This window comes from Gossypium arboreum, chromosome 8 (assembly GCF_025698485.1).
Source record: "Gossypium arboreum isolate Shixiya-1 chromosome 8, ASM2569848v2, whole genome shotgun sequence".
Taxonomy (NCBI): Eukaryota; Viridiplantae; Streptophyta; class Magnoliopsida; order Malvales; family Malvaceae; genus Gossypium; species Gossypium arboreum.
Window position 1 is genome coordinate 641,360 of NC_069077.1, and position 27,311 is coordinate 668,670.

General features: G+C 31.0%; 3 protein-coding genes across 7 annotated transcripts; 2 read left to right on the forward strand and 1 right to left on the reverse strand.

Annotated features, from left to right (window-relative positions):
- Positions 1 to 9,191: 9,191 nt before the first annotated feature.
- On the reverse strand, positions 9,192 to 11,168 carry LOC108469049 (protein TIFY 10A). Its single transcript, XM_017769938.2, has 4 exons — positions 10,739 to 11,168; positions 9,876 to 10,307; positions 9,713 to 9,770; positions 9,192 to 9,600 (listed from the first exon to the last, which is right to left on the reverse strand). The coding sequence occupies exons 1-4, from the start codon at positions 10,896 to 10,898 to the stop codon at positions 9,492 to 9,494; spliced, it is 759 nt and encodes a 252-aa protein (XP_017625427.1). The 5' UTR covers positions 10,899 to 11,168; the 3' UTR covers positions 9,192 to 9,491.
- Positions 11,169 to 16,256: 5,088 nt separating this feature from the next.
- Positions 16,257 to 20,822, forward strand: LOC108468352 (pollen receptor-like kinase 3). Its single transcript, XM_017769242.2, has 2 exons — positions 16,257 to 17,853; positions 20,124 to 20,822. Exons 1-2 carry the CDS (start codon positions 16,527 to 16,529, stop codon positions 20,690 to 20,692), a joined length of 1,896 nt encoding a protein of 631 aa, XP_017624731.2. The 5' UTR covers positions 16,257 to 16,526; the 3' UTR covers positions 20,693 to 20,822.
- Positions 20,823 to 22,125: 1,303 nt separating this feature from the next.
- On the forward strand, positions 22,126 to 26,926 carry LOC108470055 (uncharacterized). Of its 5 annotated transcripts, none has more exons than XR_008269624.1 (6): positions 22,126 to 22,493; positions 22,583 to 22,690; positions 23,175 to 23,244; positions 23,411 to 23,582; positions 23,681 to 26,495; positions 26,596 to 26,926. XR_008269624.1 is itself a non-coding variant. In XM_053018353.1 (5 exons), the coding sequence occupies exons 2-5, from the start codon at positions 22,583 to 22,585 to the stop codon at positions 26,609 to 26,611; spliced, it is 369 nt and encodes a 122-aa protein (XP_052874313.1). In that variant the 5' UTR covers positions 22,129 to 22,493; the 3' UTR covers positions 26,612 to 26,926. The 5 variants fall into 5 exon arrangements, 1 of the variants encoding a protein (XP_052874313.1); XR_008269623.1 differs by lacking the exon at positions 23,175 to 23,244 and having other exon boundaries at positions 22,129 to 22,493; positions 23,681 to 23,753; positions 23,827 to 26,495; XR_008269622.1 differs by lacking the exon at positions 23,175 to 23,244 and having other exon boundaries at positions 22,129 to 22,493; positions 23,681 to 23,753; positions 23,843 to 26,495.
- The last annotated feature ends 385 nt before the right edge of the window (positions 26,927 to 27,311 follow it).

A 27,311-nucleotide genomic window follows, 5' to 3' on the forward strand; every position in this document is an offset into this window, starting at 1 on the left:
TTGCTCTAAACATCCCCAAATTGTGACTTTCATTTGAATTTGGTCTCTAAATTTTACCATGTTCTAATTACATCCTAAAACTATCAATGTTATGTTAATTAGGTCATTTCATTATTGAAACCGTTAATTTAACAATTAAATGACATAAAATTTTATGTGACATAATTTTAAACAAAAGTAAAATATTTTTGTATGAAAGTTTTAAAATTAAAAACTAAAAATAAAGTAAAACCAAGAAAGAGAGAGAGAGAGTAAACGATAGTTTCTATAAAAGTTCAAAACCAAAATTTTATAACATCTATTTTTATATTTTCATTTTATATAAATTTTTCATCGACATCCCATTTAATGATTAAATTAACAATTTTAGTAATGAAAGATTTTGTTGATATAACGTAAATAGTTTGAGGATGTAATTAGAATGTTTTATAGTTCGAGATCAATTTAGAATGAGGGTCATAATTTTGAGACGTTAAGTGCAATTAACTTTGTTAATAAAGTATCCTGTTTTCAGGGGGTTTAAGGTTAACTTCCTCAATAGGTTCCTCTATATAAAGAAGAAATCAAATTAGTTCCTCCACTATTTAACAGATCAAGTTAATCCTAAACTATTAAAAAAACATAAGAAAATTTAAATCTTAATAGAGGTAACATTTACAATTTAAAGAAAATTATATTTTGAATTTTTTTATGATTTTACTGTTGAAATATATTTATTACAGTTAAATTGTAAATGAAAAATAAAAATAAAAATTCGTGTTTTTTTAAATAGTAAATGTTAATTTTGTTTCAATATGTTCCCATTTGATTCTTTTTAATGGTATAAGGTTAAACTGAACCACTTAATAACAATTAGATTAATTTGATCTAATTCTTATAATAGAAGGATTTTGCAGGTTTCATTTTTTTTATTGTCTAGTTATATTCGTCAAATCAAATCAATTAGTTTAATCAACTAAATTGAGGTAAAAGTATCAAGGAGGTCCAAATATTAAGAGTCAGACTGCATTTTGCCCTTTTCATAATAATTTGGTAAAGTGGTCATTGTACATTAGATCAAAGAGGAAATTAGTCATTTCTGTTAAAAACTTCATCCGTTTCAAATGTTAAAAATTGGTCTAGTTGATGAAGTAACCAGACAGTTACACGTGGCGTGTCACGTGTACCTTATATTGACATACATGGACCATATTTTAACAGGAAAATATGGACGGGTTTTTCACAAAAGAATCAGTTTTTTGCTTAAACTAATGTATAGGGACTAATTTGTCAATTTTTTAGTAGAGGGAGTAAAATGTAATTTGACTCTTAACATACTAATATTTATGACACTTTTATCAGTAAATCGATAATTTGTTGGTTCTACAGTTAAACAATTGAGAAATTAAATAACTAGAGATAACAAAAAAAAAAGGGAAAATTGAGAACTAAACAATAATTATCGATAATCAAGAAATACTAATATATTATCTCATTTAATTAAGGGGGGCCAAAACGACTACGTCGTTAGCTAATAGCTATACCCATGAACCTATTAAATGAAAAATAAAGATTTAACCGATTTGACTTTCAAACTCGACATAATTAATTAATGCAAAGAAAATGAATTCCTTTTTTTTTTTTCTTTTTAGTAATCCACAAATCACATATAAACAAAGAATGTAGATAGGGGACAGCTAGTCATTGACACACCTAAAGAGAATAAATTGATTATTTCAGCCCTTCAAGTTTTATGAAATTTCAATTTAATACAACAATAAAATTACATTTTAATTTCAAAAAAAATTTACAATTCATCTCTAGCATAGTAGAACAAATTAATTAATAAAATAAAACTCGTTAATTTAAATAATTTTAATTTATTTTAAATATGTTTGGATATATGAGACCCATAATCCACACATTATTTAAAAGATTTTATTAATAAAATTATATATCTTTTTCTTCATTCCTAGTATCTACTAATTTTCAATCACTATCTTTCATAGATTTTATGACAACTAATGAGACGCCCAAAAAAAACAAATAAAAATTGCGGCGCTGTAAAATCATATGGTCCTAATTTCAGTCATGATTTTCTCCAACCTTCTGTAATAACAATATCCATAAAAATAGTGAATGCGACAATTTAAATAAATAAAAACATAACACAAATTATAACAATATAATTATAAATCATTTATATAATATTTATATCTAAATTACCTCGAAAATTACCATCATTGTTGGTTTGTAATTTGTAAAAAATAATTTTTTTATGTTTATAGAAAAATATAATTTATAAAAACAAATAAATTGTGGGATGTACAAAATTGGATCCTAAATCTTAGGAAATCCTTATTGTTAGGAAAGTAAGATGTTGAAAGGGTGTGAAAATAACCTAAATCATCCATATCTCTTTGGAAAGCTAAACATAGATTTAGAATGATTCTTTTAGGGTAAATTTTTTTGTTTTTTTTATTTTTTATATTTAAATTTGGGTTTTTATATAATTTAATTTGATATAATTTCGTCTTTTTATTTTTATGATGTTGTTAGTTACGTATAACGTAGATTTTTTTTCTTTAAAAAATCTGGGTTGATAACAACTTATCAACAGAATCGAATATTGAAAGGTGTGATTGGATTCATATTTGGATATAGTCAAACTATCCCAAAATAAAATTGGGCATGACTTGTACGTTGTGGGCTTAAACTAGAATAAAACTAGAGAGAATTCGTACATGATTTACACAAGGTGAGATTCAAATGTGTGATCTCGGATTTTTCGAGGCCTTTACTTTGCCATTAAGTTAAGACCTCATTGGTTTGGTAACATATTTTCTAGTTATTAATTATTTGAAAAATAAGAACACATCGATTTTACGTGAAAACTCTTTTGAGAAAAAATCACGGGCAAAGGATAATATATTCACTAATATTGAAAAATGAATTATGCAAACGGAGTTTCTACTACATCTATTTAAGGGTTGAAAAACATTGTTCTAATCAAAGTAAAATAATAGAAATATAGTGTAACAAAAATATGGGTTGATAATAACCTATCAACAAAATCAATTACTAAAAGACATGATTGGATTGATAATCAAAATATATTTTAACTTAATTAGTATGACGAGACTTAAATCAGAATAAAGTGTGGATTGAACTCATATATGATTTACACAATGTGAGATTCAAAATCTATGATCTGGAAACTCTAAGGGCCTCAACTTTGCCTTTGTAAGTCAAGGTTTTATTGACATACTAACATAGTTTCTAGTTGTTATCTATTTGGACTGATAAATGAGATTATGAAACCAAAGAGATCAAATTATGATAATTTAAAATATAAAGATTGTTTCTCAAATATTATATATAAAGTAAAATTAAATAAACGAGCGAGTGAACGATATTCAAATTTCTTTAAAATTTCTATTTTAAATTATGTCATGTAAGATCCAATGTCTCATTTAAAGCAACGGAAGAACTTTATTGATATAACATTAATAATTAGAGGATGTAATTAGAATACTTTCACGTCTGAGGACCAATTTAGAATAAGGATTATAGTTCGGGGATGTTTTGTGGAATTAACTCATGTAAAAATGACTAAATTTTAAATATGCAAATAATACATAGACTAAAACAAAATTAGACCAATATTTTTTTATTGGTGTTAAAAGAGAACAATTACATTGAGTCTCTATCAATTGATATAAACACTAACCTTACTTGCAAAAGAATTATCAAAAGACAATGATAAGAAATCATTATCACTTGATTCACTGTTCCTAGTGCTGCTCCTTGCATTTCCACACGAGAAAATTATTTTATTTTTTCATCAAATCAATCCCCGTTTATAATTAATATAATACCAATAATTATAATCATTATCCAACTAATAATAAGAGTAAATATGGATTAAAATCTTTTTTTAATTCATACATTTAACTTTAAACGTCTACACTTTTTAATCTGGTCTTTATTTTTTAAAAACGAAAATATTAATTAAAACATTAAATTTTTATACAAGACGATTCACATGTACTTCATGCTATTTTTTAAATTTTTATGCATTGCTTTTTCTTAAAAAATTGTTTTATTTGTTGATGTCATGTAAATTGTCAACGTAAATTATCACACGGTATTGTTAAAAATAATATTTTAATTAATATTTTCATTTAAAAGATAATTTAATAATTTTAAAAATTAATAATAATTAACTAATAATAATAATAACCAAAATAACAAAAATCTTAAAAGTTTACAAAATCTTTAATATTAAATTTCTTGGGGAGGAAAATCAACTTAAATTGACCTAATGGAAAAAAATAAATTTAATTCGTTGTTTCGAGTGCATCTTATGGATCTCGAGATTGATGATAAATCTGTGTTGCCTAATTCTGATTCCCCACGTGTCTATTTTCATCACACCATTAATATCCTTTAACTGTTCATTGAAAATTCACGTGTCTAACCCTTTAAATTCCTACAATTAAGTTTTGGCTTAAATGTGGAATAGCCCTTATAAAATAATTAAATTTTCAATAAGTCTCTATTTGAAAGCTGAACTCAATTCAGCTCCTAACCAAAAGTTAAGCAATCAATTGATCCCTTAAAATATGTTTCTTGTTGTAGCCCTTAATGAGTCGTTAAGTGATGATGTGATAAACTGATATGTAAAAAATGATAATGTGGCAGTTGACGTGGTAATTGAGTCCTCCATGCCAGCATTTTCACATCAAACGTTATGTCATTTACCACGTCATCAAAGGCTTCAATCGAAAACTATATTTTAGGGCTTATTTGATTTTTTTTTAATTATTTTTAAGAAGGCTTTGTGGACATTTCAACCTCAAATTTTTAACAAATAATTATTAAAGAGTTGTTTCAACGATATATCCTCAAACTATGGACCATATTCTAAAAATCAGTCTCTAATTTTAATTAAAGTGTCAATGTCGTATAAATGATGACATTCTATCAATTTAATCATAAATTTTAGTGTTAAAAACTAGCTTATATCTAACGTCGAGAATATTTAAAGCACGTGGATTAATTACGAACATTTTATAACTAATACTTGAACATGATATGTTAAAAAAGAAGCAGAACTAGTCATCGTTTTATTGGCATTGTCTATTTCTTTTTAACATATTAGATCTAAGTTGTTTTAAATATACTCCGCGTTATATCTAAATTACTCAAAATTTAAAAAAAAAATTAGGGTTGACTCAAGTTCAAACAAAATTTCAAACAACAAGTTTTGACTTAACTTGACTATAGCCCTAGCCTTACTCCGAGTTATAATACAAATATAAATCTATGTTCAACCAATTACAATATGGAATTCAGCTAGTACAAGGTAAAATAGACAAATAATCAAACTAACCTAAAAAGAATCTAACGAAACTCACATGACATACGCACATGGTAGGACTGAGATCCACGCATCACAATTACATATGGTGGGGCTCGAAGCTGAGTAATAAAGGTTAATTTTTTCAGGGTTTGTGGTTGTTACCTCTAAAAATGTATTCTTTAATGTTTGAATAATAATTTCATTTTAATGGCTAACATTTGTTTGAAGTAGTGGTTAGAGTTCTTGTGAAGTATTTAGGTGATACAAGTTCAAACCTGATCATTTTCCATCCTGATATTGCATTAGTAAGGCTATCAAGAAAAAACGAAAAATAAAGCAATTGATCCCTTGCACTAAATTCACACCCAATTGAGCCCCTGTCATTAACCAAAAAATCAATTAAGCCCCTCCATTAATGGTTTTCGTCATTAATCACGCTCACCGTTCAAATCAGTTGATAGACCAATCAGATGATGACACGTGGCAACTCTATCTTATATTTTTCTCATAAAAATCATAAAAAACTATTAAATATTATAAAAATATTTTAAAAATAATATTTATATAAACTTATAAAGAGCAAAAAAAATCATAAAAACTTATAAAGATGTAATAAATTATAACAACAATTTTAAATTATAAAACTTATAAAAATTCAAAGCAAGTTCTAATAAATTATAAAAAATAATATATATTTAAAAGATAATATAAGAATTATAAAAATATTTATTCCTCGTTTTAAAAATTAAACCCTAAAAATCAAGATGAACTTGTAACATTAGATCAACTGTTGAACAATGAGAATAGTTGTCAAAATATTTTATGCTAATATATACTAATATTTGCAGCTATTCGATAATAATATTTTGGTTTTATAGTACTTATCATACCAAAAATATTTTATATCATACAATTTTAGCAAACAAATTTCAAGTTTTCAAGTCCTAAACGACTGTACTGTACTTAAAAACTAGGGATAAAAATTTTAAAAATAATAATGATTTATCAATAAAAAAAAGAGAGAGTCCCGCAACTATAGTTTTATTTGTGAAAGATCAAGAACATTTTATTCAACATGAAAATGACTCTAACGTCCTACGACTATGTTAACAGTTAAATCAAATTAAAAATTATCATATGTATCGTGTGAATTGATTTCAACAGTTAATATGATTAAAGAAGAAAACCGTTAATAGAGGTAGTTAATTGGTATAAATTTAGTATAACATCAATTGATTGGTTTTTTGTTTTTGTCTTTTCTCAAGGGATTATTGTACCTCTAAGTCTATTAATAATAATAAAAAAATTCACTTTTAAGGCATGGTTGTTTCTTTAAAAAGTAACATGGAAAAATAAATAATTTGGGCTGCAATCCACCAAAGCCCATAACATTAGAATGCATAAATCTCTTTTGGGCCCAAACTTGCTTTTCTAATTTCTAAAAGGTTGAAAAGACAATATTAGCCAATATTTGCCTTGGGAAGCATGAAGGATGATCTGGTTTGAATCCATTTCCACCCTCAAACTATAATAATCATTAAATTTTGTCATGATGTGAGTAAAATAAAAATGTAATATTCTACCTTAGAGGCCTACCGAATACTAATGATTAGTTATTGGGCTGGTTCCGGTAAATACTTCAAAAAATATATATAATATTAAAACTATTTTTATTTCTTCAAAAATATTATATTTGTCAAAAAAAATATATCAGTAATTGATTTATAAGATAAAATGTTTATACTAATATTCATTTCTTTAATAAAAAAATAACTTTCAAATAATTTTATTGATCGAGTTAATATCGAGTTGACTGCGACACCAACTCAGTCAAACATGTTTTAAGTCTCACCATAATAGATTTTGTCAAAAGTTATTGTTATCAAAATTCGAACAAGACTCATATTTTTTGTATCGTAGGATACAAATCTAAGTTATCAAAATTCCAAGACGTTAACCTTGACATTTGAAACTTTTATTTTGTTCAGAGGAATGCCTACAAATAATTTATAGTTTTCTATGTTTCATACATATATATGTATATATATTGTTGAGAAAATTTTAATTTATTCGAGAGAAGTCCATAAAGTGTTTAAGTTAAGGGGCAACGACATTGGCCTCGTTGATCAAATGAAAAAATCTTATCAATATTCATTGTCAAGTATTAATAATATATTAGTGAAAAATTTGTAATTCTGACCCCTCTTAAAAATAATTAACTAATTTAAGTCATTTTGGAATAAAATTTTTAACTCCAATTTTATCTTAGACCCCTAAATAAAATTTCTTGCTTCATCCCGTAGTATCATCAACTCAAAAACAATTGATCTATCAATATACCTAATATTATCTCTAATGAAAGTTTTGTCTCTTGACTCTATTGTGCCTAAAGAGGCAATAGGGTCTGCATTAATAACATTCTCACCCATAAATATCTTATAAACTTTAAAGAATGAACTCGAGTCTAATCATATATGTTACGTATAGTTTATCTTATTAAACATTTTATGAGATACTTAAAATTCATAAACTCATTAAATCACTTTTCTTAAACACAATTCAGAGTCACAAATATTATACTTTATCATGCGAACCTACCAAGAAGAAATGCTTCACTTATTTTTATATATGTGATTGTGATTGAAGAAAGCATAGAAACAATCAAGCAAGGCAAAACGCGTGATGATTAATAAATATGAAAACATAATAAACAAAGGGATAGAAAATAGAAAATAGAAAATATTATATATATATATATATACATATGTGTGTGTGTAGGATGAAAATGACTAGTGTTGACTTGTGAAAAACGTGAAGAATTTTTGCAGTCTACTTTTGAATATTCATATTTATTTATTTATTTTTTAAATTCATATTCATATTTTTTAAAACCCTAAATTAGGGTTCACATCAACAAATAAATCATTTTTTTGGTTTATTTAATGATTATTTTAGTGTTCATTGGCGTGTTCAAAAGTCTCGTGAATACGCGTGTTTGTTGAGATATTTTTCTTTATTGGAAAAAGCTCTTTTCTTTTTTTAGGAAAAAAACAAATTGCATATTACAAGCATGTGAATAGAATTAGGATAAGTTTGAATAGATGTGCATTTAATTGTTATTAGTGTAAAAATATCAATGAAAATGAGATATCGTGATAATAATGTAGCACGAAACAAAAATTAAACTAAACACACTTAGTCGCTCATTTAAAATTATTCTTATTTATCGGTTTAATCAATTTAATTAAAATTATAAAATATTAAATTTTTACTCAGTTCAATCTGATTCTATTACCCCACACATTGTCATAGAGTTTGACATGGTAAAACCTTCTTCCAAGAGTTATATAAATTTCAATCCTTAAATTTAGTAATTAAATTTATTTTAATATCTAAATTTTTTTATTCACATTAGTTTAGAGATAACATTTTTTTTCAGTTAATCTTTAAATTTGAATTCTTAAATTGTGATGACATGTTCTTATATAATATTGTGTTAAGTGATGATACTATATAATTTTATAAGTCTCGTATGATCAAATTTAAGCACCGAAGTAAATTTTGAAAAAAAACAAAAAAACAAAACATAAAGTCAACATGTAACAGTTCCCGCAACAATGGTGGAAGCAATAATATTTTTGTCGGAATTTCAGTTTTATCAAAATTTTAGGTCTAATTTAAGTTTTAATCCCTCTAAAATGTTAAAATTTTAGATTTAATCGTTCCGCTTTAATTTGACTTAATTGGAAAAGTTACAAATAAATGCAAATTAATAACGCTATTAGTCGAGATAATGTAAGATAGTTTATTAATTCGAACCTACTAATAATATTATATAAAAATAAAATTTTATCAATAAAAATAGGATCAAATTGAATAATGTAAGCCCCATAGTTCAAATTACATAAACTAAATTTTTTCCCTTCAAATGAGAAAAATAATTACAAAAAACTAACAGTGAGATTTGATGGAGAGGGTTAGGATCTAAAAAGAGATTTCTTTAGAGCTAATATAACTTTAAAACAAAAAACAAAAACCAAACAGCAAGGCATAAATGTTAATACCTGCTGTTAAAAATAAAAAACAAAACAGCAGCCATAAAAGAAAACCATAAAATCAAAGAGACATTGAATCGATTCGAGAACTACTACTGTAGTGATTCAACAGCTAAACCGAGCCACGGCTTGCTATTTCCGGGTTTCGGAGGTGATGCCCCGGCGGAGCCGTTTATTGGGTATGGTGCTTTTGAAGTGATCCTGCAAAAATCAAACCAATATGCAGATTAGCATGAATGAAATCAATTGGAAGAGTGGAGCAAAATAAGAGGTTTAAAATTTCGTTTATGGATCGGTAGGGATGATGTATTACCTATCCTTTCTCTTCTCGAGGAATCGATGAAGCGAAGCTCTTCGAGCAATGGGTAGATCTGCAATACACATAAAACAGGACTGATAAGAAACTATGTAAAAACGAAGCATTTAGTCCATGTTTCGTAGATTATCGAAAACTCAAAGCTGGGAACGAGGATTACCGCCGGGAATGGGACGAACGCATTCACGACTTGTTGATACATTGGTTCGGATATTAGGAACCTGATCGTTGGAATTCGAATGAACTCCTAGGCCGGATTCGTTCGGACTACCGGGTACAAACGTGTTCGTTTTCGGGTTTTCGGAGCTGCACTTGCTTGCTAAAGCCATGATTTCCTTAGCTTTATCAGCTGGGAAATCATTGAACACAATCACTTGTCCGCAGTAAAAGATCGTCATCGGCGCTGCGGCGTTTTCAGTCTCCAAATCGACCCCGACCCGTCTCGAACCGTTATCGGCAGAAAAACCGGCTCCTTGAGGGAACAAATCCATGGATCTTGAGTTCCTCATAACACCAGAAACATGATCCCTCGGAAATAAATCCATGGTGGTCGTCGTCGTCTCCGTCGCCGGACGGACTATCTCCGGCATCCCTGCAACGTATCTAAATCAGTAAATAACTCGATACAGGATACTGTTTTTTTAAACCCCAATCAATAGCAAAACATGTTTTCAAGAACTGAACTGTAACATGCTATTCATAATCAAAACATCCTATGATCCTGTTGGGATCTAAAAACGGGTATTTTGCCAACAAAACATAAAATCTCAACAGAATTTTGTTCTAAAAAAAAAAACACGATAAATCCCTAACATTATTACTCGAGAATTAGAATCACGCACACGGTTTATTTCAGCAAAAAATAAATAAATTTAATTTTTTTCAAAACAATTGAGTGTTTTTAGAAGGGAAAATAAACAAATTACGAAAAATAAAAAAACCCACATAATTTTGAAGTTAAAATTGAATAGAAAAAAAGAGGGAAAATAAACAAATTTCAAAAAAGAAATTAAAGAACGTTACCTTTTTCAACGTTGTTATTGCATGTGATTCCCAAAGTAAGATCACCAAAGCTACCTTTTTCCTTCAAGTACTGACTTAACAAGCTACAAGTTCGCTTAAACATTGGTTTCTCCGGCAAACTTGCAGGTTTCAGACATGTATATTCCGGTGAACCAAACATATTTCCGGCAATAAAAAATATGAACAAAAATCCAAGGATTTTCTTTTGGGTTTTCAGAGAATGATTCAAAAATGAATACAATAATCTGTTTCGAAATTGTGTGATTCTTAAAAAGCTTGAGAAAAAATGGTTGGGGGGGGGGGAGTTTGAATTCTTCGGGAAAATGCTGAGAATTTCTTTTTTAAAGATGTGATTTTTAAAAGCACGAGGAATAAATGGAGAGGTTTTTTTTTTTAAGCTCGAAAATTTGTTACTTTCGAGAGTTTCTTTTTATTATTTTATTGTCTCGTTTTATTGGGATTTCAAACACGTGGTTAATTTTATTTTTCAATTGGTTTGGTTTGGTTTGCTTGTCAACGTCGATGGTTTTTTCAATTTATGGTCCCCCTTTAAAACACGTTGTTCGATATTTTAAGATTAATTTAATCTTTGTAGTGAATTTTCCTTTTTGGTCCCTACGATTTTTAAATTGTATATTAGTTTTTGGGTTAATTGCACTTTAGGCTTTTAAATTATGCCTAAAATTGCAAATTGGTCCTCAAATTTGAGGGTATCCTAATTTATATCAATTAGGTTCTTTTGTTAGTCTTATAATAAGCTTTATGTTAAATGCCTAATCAAATTTAGAATGGAACATTTTTAAAACACGTAGATTGAATTATAAAAAAAATACAACCTTGGCAACTTGGATTTGTCAGGTTAAAAAAGAGTAAATTACATCAACAGTCACTCAACTATTTTTTTCTTTTTTAATCATCTAACTATTTAAAATTACTTTTTTTTCTACCAGTTGATAACGTAAAAATAGAAACATTAAGAAATCCGATATAATTGGATGACAAAAAATAAAATTGAATAATTGAGTAATCATTTTATAACTTTTCATTGTTGAGTGGTTACTAATATAATTTACCTTTAAAAAAATTGAAATAGGCCTCCTAAAATTTATTGACACCACTTTTTTTTTTTCCTTTTAACTCATCAAATCGAAATTGTTCATGCAATAAATGTACATGTGTTTTAAAAAATTTCTCCGTGTTAGATTCAAACTAGTATTAAAAGACTAAATTAACAACTGGATTAACATAAGAATCTAATTGATACAGTATTTATAAATTGAGGACTTGATTGAATTATTTTTGAAGTTTAGGATTAATATAAATTTTAGTTGATAATTTGAGGACGTCTCTTAGAATTAACTCTATTAATTTTAAATTGTTTTTGATTACGTGCCGTTTTGTGGATTCGCTGTAAGACACGGCTAAAGTGGGCGCCACAAAAAACAAAACACCGGTTCCTTCCACACTCTTCCAACCAGAGGCAAATATTATCCAATAATGCAGAGAAAAGTGTAAATCATTGGACGACTTTGTAATTTCACGGAGATTTTTCTCTCCTTTTATTTCCCCATTTGATTGGTTCAACTTTGAGCAGAGGATATTGACACGTTGTAATCCCTATACTCTTAAAACTTTTGAAATTTAGTCTTTTTATTTTTAGTTCTAAGGATTTAGTCCCTAAAATTGTCTGAATTAAAAATTAAAGTCTAAATGATAATTGATGGCCATGTTAATTGAATTTTGTTAATTTTGAATACATGTTATCAATTGGGAAAGCTGTCAAATTTCAGACAGAATGTGCAGGCGCGAAGGGGCAGGCAGGGAGGGGTCTTGGCCTCCAATAGAAAATTACTTCTTTAGTTTGTTTAAAATTTATAAAACCTTAAGTTAATATAGTAAAATAATAGTTTATTCATTAAAAAGTTAGAATTTCGATTTAGTCCTGTTGAAAACCATAGAGAATAATAGTAAAATGACATTTTATCACTCACAAAAACATATAACTTTATCTTGGCCCCCAAAAAAACTTTCTGGCTTCGCCCTACTAATGTGGACAAACAACAAAATTTTAAGATCAAAATGAGAAAAATAGCTAAGTTTAAGGACTAAATATTACTTTGTACCTGAAAAAATAAAAACCATAAAGTCAAACTCGGGTGGAAAACATTGTGCGAGAGCAAAAGATAAGGTAGGTAGTAGGTGAACGCACCGCACACCATATCACAAGCTGTGAAGTTACACGTGGCTATAATAAGATGACAGTGAGAGAGAATATTTTTCTCGTGGTGGTGAGTCTAGAGTTGCCGCCTTTCTTTTATTTATTTATACTTTAAATTTTATCCAACATGTGTGGCCCCCATGATTATGATATACTCATTTCCAAAATTTAAAAATTGTATAAAATATAATTTTTACGATAAAGAAGAAAATATAAAAAATAAATACCAGGGGCGGGAAAACCGGAAAGAAATGTCACGGGCGACACTCGCGATTATTAAATGGAAAATTTCTATTTTAGCCCCTATAGAATTTGAAATTTTGTGTTCGTACACAATAAAATGTAATAATATTATGATTTAGTCTTTCTAGAAATTATAAAATTATAAGCTAAAATTGGGGAATTTCTATTTTGACTATCATAAAAATTTATAATCCAAAAGAAAAGTCCTAACGTCACCCGTGGTTATTCTTGTATTGAGTTTATTTTCGTTGACACGACATGTATTATGCCTGATTGTACCTATTATTATATTTATAAGCTCCTTCAAAATAATATTATGTTATAATTATAAATTATATAATATTAATTAATGAATTATTGATGTATTAATATATAAAATTATGAATAACGAATAAATACTACTCAAAGTCTAATTAACATATTACTAATATACTAAAATTTCCTATATAATAAGATTCAAACTTAGTTAGCAATTAATTATTAAAATGAATAAAAATGTAAATATATAATAGAAAAAAAATTGTTCAAGATTGGTTTACTCGCAATTAATTATATAAAAATAGAAATTAAAAAAAAGTCTCCTTCCAAGCAACTTCGTTTGTCAAACTTAAAAACGTTTATCCCACGTTTACAATCAATTAAATTATTATTAGAGAAATATTAATCAGTTTTATTAGCTATTAATTAATATAAATATATATTTTAATTCTTAAAAAACAATGATTGAATGTTTCTTAGTGCAAAACACCAACCAATACAGCAAAATTCACTGAACTGTACTAAGACTTGGAAACCGCCTTGTAATTGCAGAAAATTATTAAAATAATTCATAATTTTATACTAATTTATTAAAGTATGGATAACGTGCATGTAAGAATATTTTAAATTTTTAAATAAATATTATTTTGACTCAAAAAAATAAAATTGTTTGATTATTGTATAAATTATAATGTTTTTAAATGGGAGTTGTATCTGATTTGGATTAGATATGTTTATATAATTGAATTTTTATGTTGAAATCAGATCAAATAGAGAGAGAATCTTCCTTTTCGTCGGCATGGGTTTTTTTATACCCTCGCAATTTTGATGGGTCATGTCTTGAGTTTTTATTAATGGGTTAGAGTAAGTGGTTAAGTCGTTCGTCACTGTAAGTTTATATAAGTTGATGGTTAGATGTATTATCAATTACTTCAGATAAGATTTCAAGTTTTTGGATGTAAAATTTAAATAAAATTTGTTTCAACGGTTTCGAGACATGTTTTTTCTGTATTGAGACTATTAAAATTTGATGTCCGTATATTTATTTTGTATATTTATAATTTTCGAATAGATTAGTTTAATAAAATTATTTATAAATTACATTAATATTATCTGTATATTGTCTTTAATGATTTTTACACGCAAAGTAAAATGGAAGCAAATATTAGCTCACTAGTCATTTAATGTTTAACAAATACTAAGTGGTATTAAATGGTCGAATCGTAATACGGAAAGACAATTTATATTAGTAGATGAACCTAAACATGTCATTAGTCTAATTAGAAATGAGCAAACTGATTGAAAAATTCCTCATAATACATATGAGGGGCGACAACCCTAGTATATTTAACTAGGGTGCGTCAGTCCCCTCTCTTATTATGACTTGTGTTATATTAATTCAATTAGTATTCTTCTATCTCTCCTTATAAATAGGTGATATTGGTATAGCTAAAAAAATACAACTTTTAGATATTGTTATTTTATTTGAAAATAGTGAGAATTTATTTTCTAATTATAAATTCTATTTTCTTTGAATAACAATTCTATCGGTTTCTATTGAGAGAGTATTATTTTCCTACTTAAAGTAAGAAATTGCTTTCGATTCTGTGTTTGATTCGTGATTGTTCAAGCCCACACTTGAAGCAATTTGTGATATAAGAATAGTAGAGAAGGTCGTTCAATTGAAAGTCGAGAATATCTAGGATTTGTCTCGCACAAAGTATAGGTACTTTTCAGGAAAAAGTTTATTACTATAAATATCACAAACCGACTTGATTTTTAAATTTTTAATTTTCCTTTGTGACAAAATCGTTTTTACACTGGAATTTTTTCCAACAAAGACTTTATAGTCAAATGGCCAAGACTATACGTTTTCAAACATTTAAACCTCACCTAATTGTACCTGAACATACCCAAATCTACACCAATACAAAAACACCAATTTAACATATGTAAACACAATCAAATAGCATTAAATTATAGTATCCAAGACATTAAGACTTAATCTACTAATTTACATGTTCAAACTTGCATAAACAAGCATAGATAATCACACTTCAAGTGATGAAACTTAACCTTAAAACCTTTATAGGTCATAATGCCCCAAGACTCAAAACACACACATATATATATATATATATATATATATATATATACAAACTGATCGCGATGTCTTTTGAGTTGAGTTTAGAGAAATTGGATGCTTGAGCTCAAATCTACTAAAGCTCTTTTCTTGCTTATGAAACAAACAAAACCCTTTGTTGAGATATAATGCTCAATAATACTAACATGATTCAAAACAATATTCAATTATAACCAAAATAAACTTATACATGAAATTCTACTATAACATAAATCATGTTTACATTTCTTGTCTCATGCTTTAATATCGCATATCAACATTCAGATTCATCTATAATCTCATCTCAATTACATATAAATTCATATGAATAATTCCACTTTTTTATTTTATAACCATATCAATACTCAAGGTTCGTGGTAATCGTATCGCATGATGTTTTACTTGCTATTATCTTTACCCGTGCTATAATGTTCATATACAAGTTCAAAACCAGCACGCAACTATATCTATCTATTTCAAGTGAGTTTCAAATAAGAATATTTTCGTATTTGATATTTGTTTTGTTGCTGTTAGATTATAAAAAATCACCCCAAATATAGGTATCAAAATTGAAAACCCCAAAAAAGGAAGACCCATTTTGGCAAAGTCAAAATATTTTTTTGAAAATTCTCCATTTGTCCATTATAAACACACTAATTTCCAAATTTCCCTATTCTTAGAATCTAAATGTAACCTCGCCAGCTCCATCATTCAATTCAACCTCTCAAAAGAATTCACATACTCTCTCTTACCCCCAACTATGGCTACACCAGCCTCTCCTCAATCCAAAATTAACCCAAAGAAAAAAAAAAAAACAACCCCCCAAAGAACCAAACAAGAACAACAAAAAAATCAAATTAGAGAGAAACAAGAACCGCACTTAATCTCTCTCGGAACAACAGCGGCTCGTTTCTTCCCGGAGCTTCTCATTGTTTTTCCGGTCAGTAATGGCCGCTGTTCGGTTCATCCCTTTGTTTTTCATCCTTTTTTCAACCCATTGTTTCTCTCAATCCGATGAAGAAGCTTTAATAAAACTCAAGAAATCATTCATAGGTGGTAATTTGGATAATTGGGTATTGGGTTCGGGTGCTTGTGAGAAGAAATGGGTTGGTGTTATGTGTTCTGGTGATAATGTTACCGGTCTTCATTTAGCCGATATGCAACTTAAGGGTGAAGTCGATATTCAAGCTTTGCTTCAAATTCGTGGGTTAAAAGCTATTAGTTTGATAAACAATTCCTTCACCGGAGATATACCAGATTTGCATAAACTCACTAATTTAAGAGCTATTTATTTGTCTAAGAACAAATTTTCTGGCTCCATCCCCGACAATTATTTTGAAAAAATGGGTTTATTGAAGAAAGTTTGGTTGGATGATAATCAATTTAGTGGGCGAATCCCTGATTCTTTATGTCGACTCCCTAATTTAATGGAGTTACATTTAGAATTGAATCAATTTTCCGGTCAGATCCCACCGTTGAAATATCCCGCTATGATTCGTGACCTTAATTTATCGAAAAATAATCTCGAAGGTGAAATCCCAGAAGGTTACATGCAATTCAATGCTTCTTCATTTGAAGGGAACCCCGGTCTTTGTGGTAGTATATTGGGGAAAGAATGTGAAAATGGTGATAACAAATCGGGTCAAAAACAAGAATCCACCTCGGGTTCATCGGAAGGAATACACGGGTCGAGTTCGGGTTCTAACTCAAAGGTACTCGCTATTTCAATCGGAAGTGTTGTTGCCATTGTGTTTCTGGTTATAATCGTCGTTTTAGCAAGGAAACGAAAAAGGGAAGATGAATTTAGTATCCTAAGTAAAGAACCATTGAAAGAAGAGGTTTTACCGGTGAAAGTACCGGAAGCTGAATCGACTACACGGCGGAAACCATCGGAATCGAGCCGTCGGAGTAGGTCTTCAAAGAAAGGGTCGTCGCATGGAGGGAGCTCCGGTGTGACGGATTTGGTTATGGTAAACGAAGAGAAGGGTGAGTTTGGGATGCAGGATTTGATGAAAGCTGCGGCGGAAGTGCTCGGTAACGGTGGGTTAGGGTCGGCGTATAAGGCGGTGATGTCGAATGGATTGGCTGTGGTGGTTAAAAGGATGAAAGAAATGAATCGGCTAGGGAAAGAGGCTTTCGACGTTGAGATGCGGCGGTTGGGGAAATTAAGGCACCCTAGTATATTAACACCATTGGCGTACCATTTTAGAAGAGAAGAAAAGCTTATTGTTTCTGAATATATGCCCAAAGGAAGCTTGTTATACGTATTGCATGGTAAGTTTATTTATTTATGAATGAGGTCCCTTAATTATGAAAAATTACAAATTAGTCTTCTAACTATTTAAAATTGTCTTTTTTATGGCATATTAGCAACTTTAACCCTCAACATTTATACATTGTGTTAATTTATTCTTGATTCTAAAAAAATTAACCCTCAACATTAACACATAGTGCAATTTTTGTCATTTTTGTAATTTTTCTTTTCTTTGTGACCTTTACCTAAAAAGCTAAAACAACAAATTTATCGACTAAACTTAATTGAAAATATACAAAAATGGGAACACCCAATAATTAAAGATAATAATTTTGATATTTTCTCATTCTTTTAAAATTACCCTTAGTATAATAAAGAAACATAAAACTACAAAAAAAAAAAACACCAAATTAGGCAATGTGTAAATGTCGAGGGTTATTTTTTTAGAACCAAGATTAAATTGACACAATGTATAAATGTTAAGGGTTAATCTTGCTATCATGCCAAATTTAAGAGTTGCCAAGTTATTTTGTCATTAGCAATTTAACGATTGGTGACCAAAAAGAAAACGTTGCGTAGTTAGGTGATAATTTTATAACTTTTCATAATTGGGTCCAAAAAAGAAATTTTCCAATAATTAGATAACTACTAGTGTCATACCCTTTATTTATCATCAAGGTAAATTACCTAGATTCAAATTTGGTCTCAAACTTGAAAATGTCCAAAATATTATATCAATTAAGTTTTTCTATCAACCTATTCATTAATTTAAACCTTAAATGTTAATTAAAATTTGACATGAAACATATTTTTAAAATGTTAGTACTTTTGTATGGACTGCTTGTATCAACATTAAAAACGACTTTTTTTTTTAACTTTATTGGTGTTGTATGCTTTCTTTAATAAAAAGATCTAGGCTATCTATATATTTTGCTTACACATATTTTAAATATGCTCAATGTCATATTTGGACCAGCACATAACATTTAAATCGATGATTGAGTTTTGACTAAAGAACCAAACTGAAACATGATTAATACTTTGAAAGATCAATTTATAATCTAGGGAAATATTGGAATTTGAATTCCAAATTACAAAGTTTTGCCTCCTACAATTAAGTTGTGTTAAGCAAACCTTAAGTTTTTTAAAAAAATTGGTGAGTTTGGATGGACAGTGAGTTTACATGCAATTAGTATAAAAACAACGTTGGCGACAAAATTAGATGCTGTAGTGTGAGACAAAAAGTAAGCTAAACATATCGCACCGCCCATCCAAACCCACCCTCAATCTTGACTCGACGTTCTAGGTTTAAACCTTAGTTTTAGCTCTTGATCAAGTTTCATTCTTAAAGTTTGAGTTCGACATAGAAAATGATTCATTCGAACTCGTTGAATTAAGTCTCATCAAGCTTGTTTATCAAGTAAAAATAAGCTTGATTTTTGCACTTAATCTTATACTCAATTATCTTTACTCGAAGATGATTATATCAGTAAAAGTATCATGGAGGCCCTTGTATCAAGGGTTAGATTACATTTACCCCCTTTATTAAAAAAAAAAAACAAATTAGTCATTGTACGATAGATCAAAGAGCAAATTGATCATTTTTGTTTAAAATTCCATCCATTGCTATAGTTAAAGATCGACATGGTTGACAAAATAACCAAACAATTTCACATGACGTACCACATGCACCTCATGTTGACGTATAATGACTAGTTTTTAACAGTAGAAATTGATGAATTTTTTAACGAAAGGACCAATTGACTCTTTGATCTAACATACAATGACTAATTTGTCAATTTCTTTTAGTAGAAAGGAGTATAATTCAATCCGACTTTGAAGGTCTCTACAGGGTAAAAGAATCATGGAGGCCCTTGTACTAAGAGTTTGATTGCATTTTATTCCCTCTACTAAATAATGGGTAAATTAGTCATTGTATGCTAGATTAAAGAGTAAATTACCTCATTCATTAAAAATTTCATCCATTTTTATCATTAAAAACTAGTCTATGTACGTTAGCATAAGGCATACATGGTACGCCACATGTAACTATCTATTATTCTGTTAGTTACACTAAATTTTAACAGTAAAAATGGATAAAAATTTTAACAAAAATAACAGCTTTATTATCCAGAAACTAATTTATGCAATATTTTTAATAAATGAGTCAAATACAACTCGACTCTTGATATAAAAATTTCTTACTGATACTTTTATTTGATTATATCTCGTTTACATCATTACATCTGTTTTTATTTTTCTAACTCGAAAAAAGTATGAATTGGTTCAGGTGATCGAGGGATAATACACGCAAACCTAAACTGGCCAACAAGATTAAAGATCATCAAAGGTATCGCACAAGGACTAGATTTCATCCACACAGAATTCGCAACATACGAGGTTCCACACGGCAACCTTAAATCCAGCAACATCCTTTTAACCGAAAATTACGACCCATTACTCAGTGATTTCGCTTTTCAACCAATGGCAAATCCTAACCTCATCAACCAAGGTTTATTCGCTTACAGATCACCCGAATATGTCCGATCCCAACAAATCTCCGCCAAATCCGATGTTTATTGTCTGGGTATCGTAATCCTTGAAATCATTACCGGAAAATTCCCATCACAATACCTGAATAACGCAAAAGGTGGGATCGACATTGTTCAATGGGTTCAAACATCAATAGCCAATAATCAAGTTGAAGATTTGATTGATCCAGAGATATCAAACGGTTCAAATTCAATTGATCAAATGGTTAAACTTTTACGTATTGGTGCTGGTTGCACTGAAAGTAATCCAGATAAACGGTTAGGGATGAAAGAAGTGATTGGCAAGATAAATGAGGTAAATGTTTAAAAATTGTTTGTTGTCGGTGGTAAAAAGAGGGTTCAATTCTGCTCCTAGTCCTTGTAACTCTTTAGACTTTTGAATTTTAGTCCCTCTACTTTTTTTTTTTTTTGAATTTGAGGAATTTTAAAAAAAAAAACCCTTTGGTTGTTCTAAATTTAAAATTGATACCATTGTTAATTGATTTATGTGAGACATTCTGATGTGAACATATAAATTCAATTGATAACATGTATTCGATTTTAAAAGTATTATCGACTGGATCTTAATTTTTTTAATTCAAATAAGTAGAGGGACTAAATGTGTGAAATTAAAAATAGAAATAAAAGTTAGAAAAGTATAAGGACTGGACGCAGAATTAGACCGGGTAAAAGGAAATAGATTGAAGTTGTCGGGGGGAAAAAAGCAACGAAGATCCTTTGTGCATAGAATTTACCTTTTTTATTAATTCTTTGTTATTTAAAAAATCGTACTTATTTTTATTAATTTTTTTAAGGTTAATTAGGGCAAACTAATATCGAAAATGCGAAAAAGATTTTATTAAAATAAATTATTAGGAGAATTTGAACCAAAGTAGATTCCTTGTAATATGGTGAATATGGTTGAATGTAAAACCTTTTGGGTTTAATTCCGCATTTGGCCCTTAACGTGACATTTTTTCTGATTTGATATCCTTTATTTTTTTCTCAAGTTGGGTTTAAAAATGTTTGTGCTGAAGAGGACGTATCGACAAAAGATATAGCACCACTTGCACTAAAAATTTCATCAATTTTATTATTATTTTACATGAAAACCCTTTAAATTCATTTTAATCACTTAATTTAACATTTTTTTCAATTTGGTGCTTGGGTTCTTTTTTGGTTCACATTAGTCCCAAAAACTTGATAAATCTTTTCAATTTAGTTCCTAAACCCTAAACCCTAAAGTTCACCAGCAAACACTTCCATTACTATCAATTAAGATAAAGAAATAAAGGTAAAAAATAAAAATAAAGCTTTATCGGGTTTCAATAAATGAAACGAAATGAGAAAATCTAGTTACGATATAGGAAAATTGTTAAATTCATTACATTACATAATGTAATAATGGTACACTACTTTTAAAATTTTATTCAACAAACATACTACCTTACCTGTAATACTTGTAATGCTTTATGAGTTTGTTAATTTCATGTAATAATTACAAAAAAAAAAAGCTATGAGATTTTAGTTAAAGGGTTCAAATGCTATTATCATTCAAGTCAAGACTAAAATTTTAAAATTCAAAAATATATAAATTAAAATTATGAAATTGGAAAACAAGGACTAAATTAGAAACCTAAGTATAATATTTGACTAATAGTATAATTTGGCCTAATGGTTTCAACTGTTACCATTTTTTTTCAACTGTTACCATTTTGGATATTGAGTGAAATGTCAAAATTCATAAGGATTAATATCGACAAAAATAGAATATAAAGACTTTAATTAATAACTTTCGCACAGAACTAATAGCATAATTTTAACTATATCACATTTAAAAAAGTCCTCTGCGAATCGTAATTCGGAACTCAAGGTGAAGAAGATCGACAAACAAATGTATCGAACGGCGGCGAATCGCCTCCTCCGCTTCCATATTCTCAGATCAGTCATTATGGTTTTCCACTACCGCCGACCCTCAAACATTCCCTAATAAAATCCTCCATCCATCTGATTCTTCCATGTCGTCATCTTCGACGGACAGGGACGATCCGCGTCCTTGAAGAAGGAATCCAAAAACAGATTCCGAGGAGGAGCAAGCTCGTGTGCTGCAAGCTTCCCTACGACACGTCGTACGTACACGGTTTTTATTTTTTTATTTTTTGGTATTTTATGATTGTTTTGATTTTACAAATTAAAATTCGATTGTTTGTTAACTTAGATGAAGTTCGGATGGAGTGAAGAAGCGATGACAGCCGGTGCAAAGGAAATTGGGGTTTCGCCTTCAATTGTGGGATATTTCCCTCGTAAAGCAGCTGCCCTTGTCCAAGTAATTTACTTCGATTTCGATTATTATCTGTTCAAATTAGGTTGGGCATTACAATTTACAAAGAATTTGATAGTTCTATGATGTAGAGATTCTTATACCTTTGTGTGTTGTCATTTTTCTCTTAGTTCGAAAGTGAGTATCAGATATGAATATGCGTCTGGTATAAGCATGCTCAATATTTTTTCAAAGTTTTTTGGTATATTTGGAGGATTATAGTCCGTACTCATGCTGGATTATGCGTCGGATAACATAGTTTCCTCCTACCAGTTCCTAGATCCTTGATTTGGTAGATTTGCTCTCGTATTTGAAGTTTCTATATCGTGCTGCTTCCACGAGAATCAAACTGTTGGTTTCCTATGTATCTCACTGTCGGATGCGTGCTTTACTTTCAGTTAGTATGTTCCGTTTTCCTCAAATTTCTGACAACAACAATATTTTTCTTTTTCTCGATCTTGCCATCTTTCATGGTTGACTGCTTACAAAGGCTAATTGATAGAATTGATTCCAAAGAGCAATCACATCATTTTATTCCTAGCCAACGCATCGCAAAGCTCGTAAGGATTCGCCTCAAAATGCTAGCGCCCTACATACCAAAATGGCCTCAAGCTCTCAGTATTGGAATAGGAGACCTTATACCTATTTCTCTTGTCAATGGACTAGTTTACTCGGTAAAATCCAAACCCTTTAAGACAACTATTTTTTTCTCAACATTCTTTGTAGGCGCATCCATTGAATGTTCCGGCAAGTTTCAAGCAGAGAGCAATGCTGGTTGATGAAATCTGGCACACCACTACAGATGAGGACTCTGATATCGATTGGTATGTTAAGTGCACTGTCCTTGGAGGGATATACTCAACAACAGAGGTTTACATGCTGACTGACCACTCCCCGGGTTTATTTCCTTAACCTTTATGCACTTAGAACTTTTTTCCGGTGGAGATGCAAGCTTCTAGGGAGCATTTTCATATACTTATCGTTTTTTTCTGGCAGAATTCTGTGATACACAGTTATTCTTGGATGATCAGGTTAAAGATGCTTTTGGTTTCAAGAAGACAATCAGGAGGTATTCTCTCCCACTATCCCTTTTCCTTGACAAATCTATTTTTGAAATATCGATGAAAATGACATTGCCTTAGGCATCGTATTTGGTAGAAACTGTTGGTACCGGAATGGGGAGTTCATTGCAAGTATTTGTAGGCAAAGTGTTACAGAGATGAAAAAAAGCTGATGTGAGTATGTTTGCTTTATATCTGGACGACTAGCATCCGAATCGACATTACACTTTCATCAGCCATAAAAAAGCAGGTGATTTCATAAGTAAAGTCGTAGCATTAGGATAGTCCTTCGATGGCTCTCGATGTTTCCATGGTCAAATATCATTTAGCACAAAGCCGTTGATCTCCCAGAGTTTAGTTTTCATATTATGCTCATATACTTGAGCTTTTACACAACTGTTGCAAAAACCTTACTAGCATCATGTTTGAGCCTGATTAGTGATCAAACTTTGTCAGTTTAATAGTATAGGGATTTAACCAGCAAATAGAATATAATAGAGGGCTTAAAATCAGAATTTGACATTAGATTTTTCGTTAATGATTTGATATTCTCCAAGTGTTTACATAAATGTCCATGAGAAAGAAACGGGGCTCTTCACTTGATGTTGAGCATTGCCCCACACTATTGAACCATATTCAGACCTAACTGTTGATCCTCTTCTCTTCCTTTTAGCTACAAAACTCACTGTGTATCTCTTCTTTTCCCCAACATGCCTAAAGACAAGTGTCCGGGGCCTAACTGAGATCCTGACAGATGACGGACCATCCACCGCCACTTTGTATATCGACCGCGCAGGGCCTACGTTTGTTAATTCCCGAGTGTATCGAACGACCCTTCTGTCCCCAAACAAGACCGAAAATGATGGGTAATTGAGTTCACCAGGGTCTTTGAATCTCTTGGAACATGTAATGTTAGGACGCTTGACAATGGTTTTAACTTGATCAATGGTGTATGCTAGTGAGCATAAGAAGGATATGTATTGTTTCGTAGTTATATCGTATATTAGTCCCGGAGAAAGGGCTTTTTGAGGGTCGACATGACCTGCCCCGTGAACCCATGGATTCGATAATGAACCATCTGCTGCGTCCCGGAGAGATGAGTTGGTGTTGTCTCGTGTGTAGGCAGTGGTCATTAGAGCCGATTTGATTGCGCTTGGGCTCCAATCCGGATGAGCTGCCTTTAGCAATGCTGCTAGCCCACTAATGTGTGGGCACGACATCGATGTACCTGTAGTTTTTCGAAACATGATTAATAGGAATATGATTATACAATTTAGGCAAATAGAAGTCTCAACATACCTGACACAATGTTGAACTTAGTCTTCCTCGCGTCCTTAACCAACCCGGTCGGACCGATAGCCTCAGACCAAGCGGCTAATATGTCGACTCCTGGCCCAATCACGTCTGGCTTCAAGATCTGCGGTGTCACCATATTGGGCCCTCGGGAGCTGAATGCTGCAACCACCGGCGAAGGTCGGACATTCAAGACGGTCCCACCGAAAACAAGCTTGGCAGTCGGGTTAGGATTAGATTGTGCGTATTTCCTAATCAAGTCACCGGTTTTCCTCCCTACTGCTACGGCAGGTAGCAAGTGACTATCAGCCACCAATTCCTCGGCACTATCCGCCGTATTCGCTAATATCATTCCGACCCCTCCGGCATCTCGTACAACTTCTCCTTTTTCCACACGAGCATTCGTTCCTCTATCACAAATGACTACTTTCCCACGAACCGAAGTCGGTTTAAGCGAACCGGGCAGACATAAATTACCAAAAGTGTTGTTATCTTTGTTGTAAACCAAACCGACCAATTTTTTCCCCATTCCTCGACCGCTGTAAAGCGAGACGCCATTATAACGGATTTTGTTTCCTAAAACGGCGTAAGCCGGAAAATCGCGATCCAAAGTCCCAGCGCCGACGGTCATAATCCAAGGTGCGACGTTAGCAAGAGTGGCTCTTGTCGGCCCACTATTGCCAGCGGAGCAAGAGACGAAAATACCCTTCTCCACCGCCGCGAAGGCTCCGAGGGCGATCGTATCGCGGTAATATGGCGCCGGTCTACCGCCGAGGGACACCGAAAGCACATTGACACCATCTCGGATCGCGCGATCCATCCCGGCGAGGATATCGGACCCAAAGCAACCCGTTTCCCAACATACCTTATAAGCGGCGACCCGGGCTCGAGTCGCCATCCCACGAGCAATCCCACTAGCGTACCCTAAAAGGCTAGCGTTAGCCACGTGAGAACCTGTGGCGGTGCTGGCCGTGTGAGTCCCATGACCATCTTTATCACGCGGGGAATCGATCTCTTTGGGTTTTTTATTAATCCCACCGCCGATGGCCATACGGTAACCTTTCGAAAAGCTCCGAGCACCGATGAGTTTCTTGTTACAAAACTTAGGACCAAAATCAGGACCCGACTCACATTCACCCCGCCACTTAGAAGGAATCTCCGGCATGCCCGAATCGTCAAAACTCTTAGATTCCGGCCAAACTCCGGTATCAAGAACCCCGATAATAACATCCTCAGAAGCCTGGGTACCACCGCCAGTGGCCCAAAGCCCCAAATCGGCGTCAAGGCCGAGGAATTGAGGTGAACGAGTAGTATGGAGAGTGTAAACAGTATCTTCATAAACACCCAGAATGGATTCCGATTTGTTAAGAGACTCAGCTTGTTCTTCATTTAGAGAAGCAGCGAAGCCATTAAAAGCTTCAGTATATGAATAAAGAAGTGACTCGGGTGGGGAATCGGTGAGTGATTGTAAACTCGAACTGTGCCAATCATGGTGGGTTTCGAAAGAAAGTGGCTTATCTTGATGTTTCATTTGGACAATGTATGTTTTTTTGGCAGTGATTTTCAAACATAACACGAGGAAGAAGATGAAGAAGAAATTAGAAGAAGAAGAAGAAGAAGAAGCCATGGCGGCCATGGCTGTTGATTACAGTGAAGTGCAGGTTAGACTCTTTTGTGCCGGTTAAATAACGCACTCATATTTCTGTTTGGCCTTAATCTTTTCCCTTATTTACCAATGCCATCTTGTTAAGCTTCCGTTATATCTAATTTTTTATATTAAAATATGTCAAATTCTTGTATTAGTCCTTGGATTTTAATTTTCTATACTAAATTCGTTCTAATTTTGAAATTTCAATTCAAACTAAGACGTTAAATTTGTTCTTTTAAATTCTTATGCGAAAAATATACTAGTATATATATAATATCATTTTAACTTGTTATTTTCACATATAAAAAGTTGCATTATTGCTAATGCATTTAAATGACTTAAATTTGAAAATTTGAAAATTATAGACTCAAAATTATCAAATTTAGATTATGGAGACTAAAGTCACAATTTACACATAATACGAGAGTCGAGACTAATAGCAAAATTGAGCTTAGCAAATTTAATTATTATCATTTGAGTTAGGATTGAAATTTCAAAATTCGAAAAAAAAATATAACTATTGAGGCACATAAACCCTAAACGCACTTGTATTAATATTTGTCACATTGTATAAAAATGATATTTTAATAATATCACAATTGAAATGGTGTTACATTAATTAGTA

Bases quoted from the DNA above. Each gene is read 5' to 3' on its own strand.
- LOC108469049 (XM_017769938.2), bottom strand. From the start codon at position 10,898: ATGTTTGGTTCACCGGAATATACATGTCTGAAACCTGCAAGTTTGCCG. The intron at 10,308-10,738 runs GTAACGTTCTTT...GATACGTTGCAG, and splicing joins CAATAACAACGTTGAAAAAG to GGATGCCGGAGATAGTCCGT. The intron at 9,601-9,712 runs GTAATACATCAT...TGATTTTTGCAG, and splicing joins CTCGAGAAGAGAAAGGATAG to GATCACTTCAAAAGCACCAT.
- LOC108468352 (XM_017769242.2), top strand. From the start codon at position 16,527: ATGGCCGCTGTTCGGTTCATCCCTTTGTTTTTCATCCTTTTTTCAACC. The intron at 17,854-20,123 runs GTAAGTTTATTT...GAATTGGTTCAG, and splicing joins CTTGTTATACGTATTGCATG to GTGATCGAGGGATAATACAC.
- LOC108470055 (XM_053018353.1), top strand. From the start codon at position 22,583: ATGAAGTTCGGATGGAGTGAAGAAGCGATGACAGCCGGTGCAAAGGAA. The intron at 22,691-23,410 runs GTAATTTACTTC...CATTCTTTGTAG, and splicing joins AAGCAGCTGCCCTTGTCCAA to GCGCATCCATTGAATGTTCC. The intron at 23,583-23,680 runs GTTTATTTCCTT...TTTTTCTGGCAG, and splicing joins GCTGACTGACCACTCCCCGG to AATTCTGTGATACACAGTTA.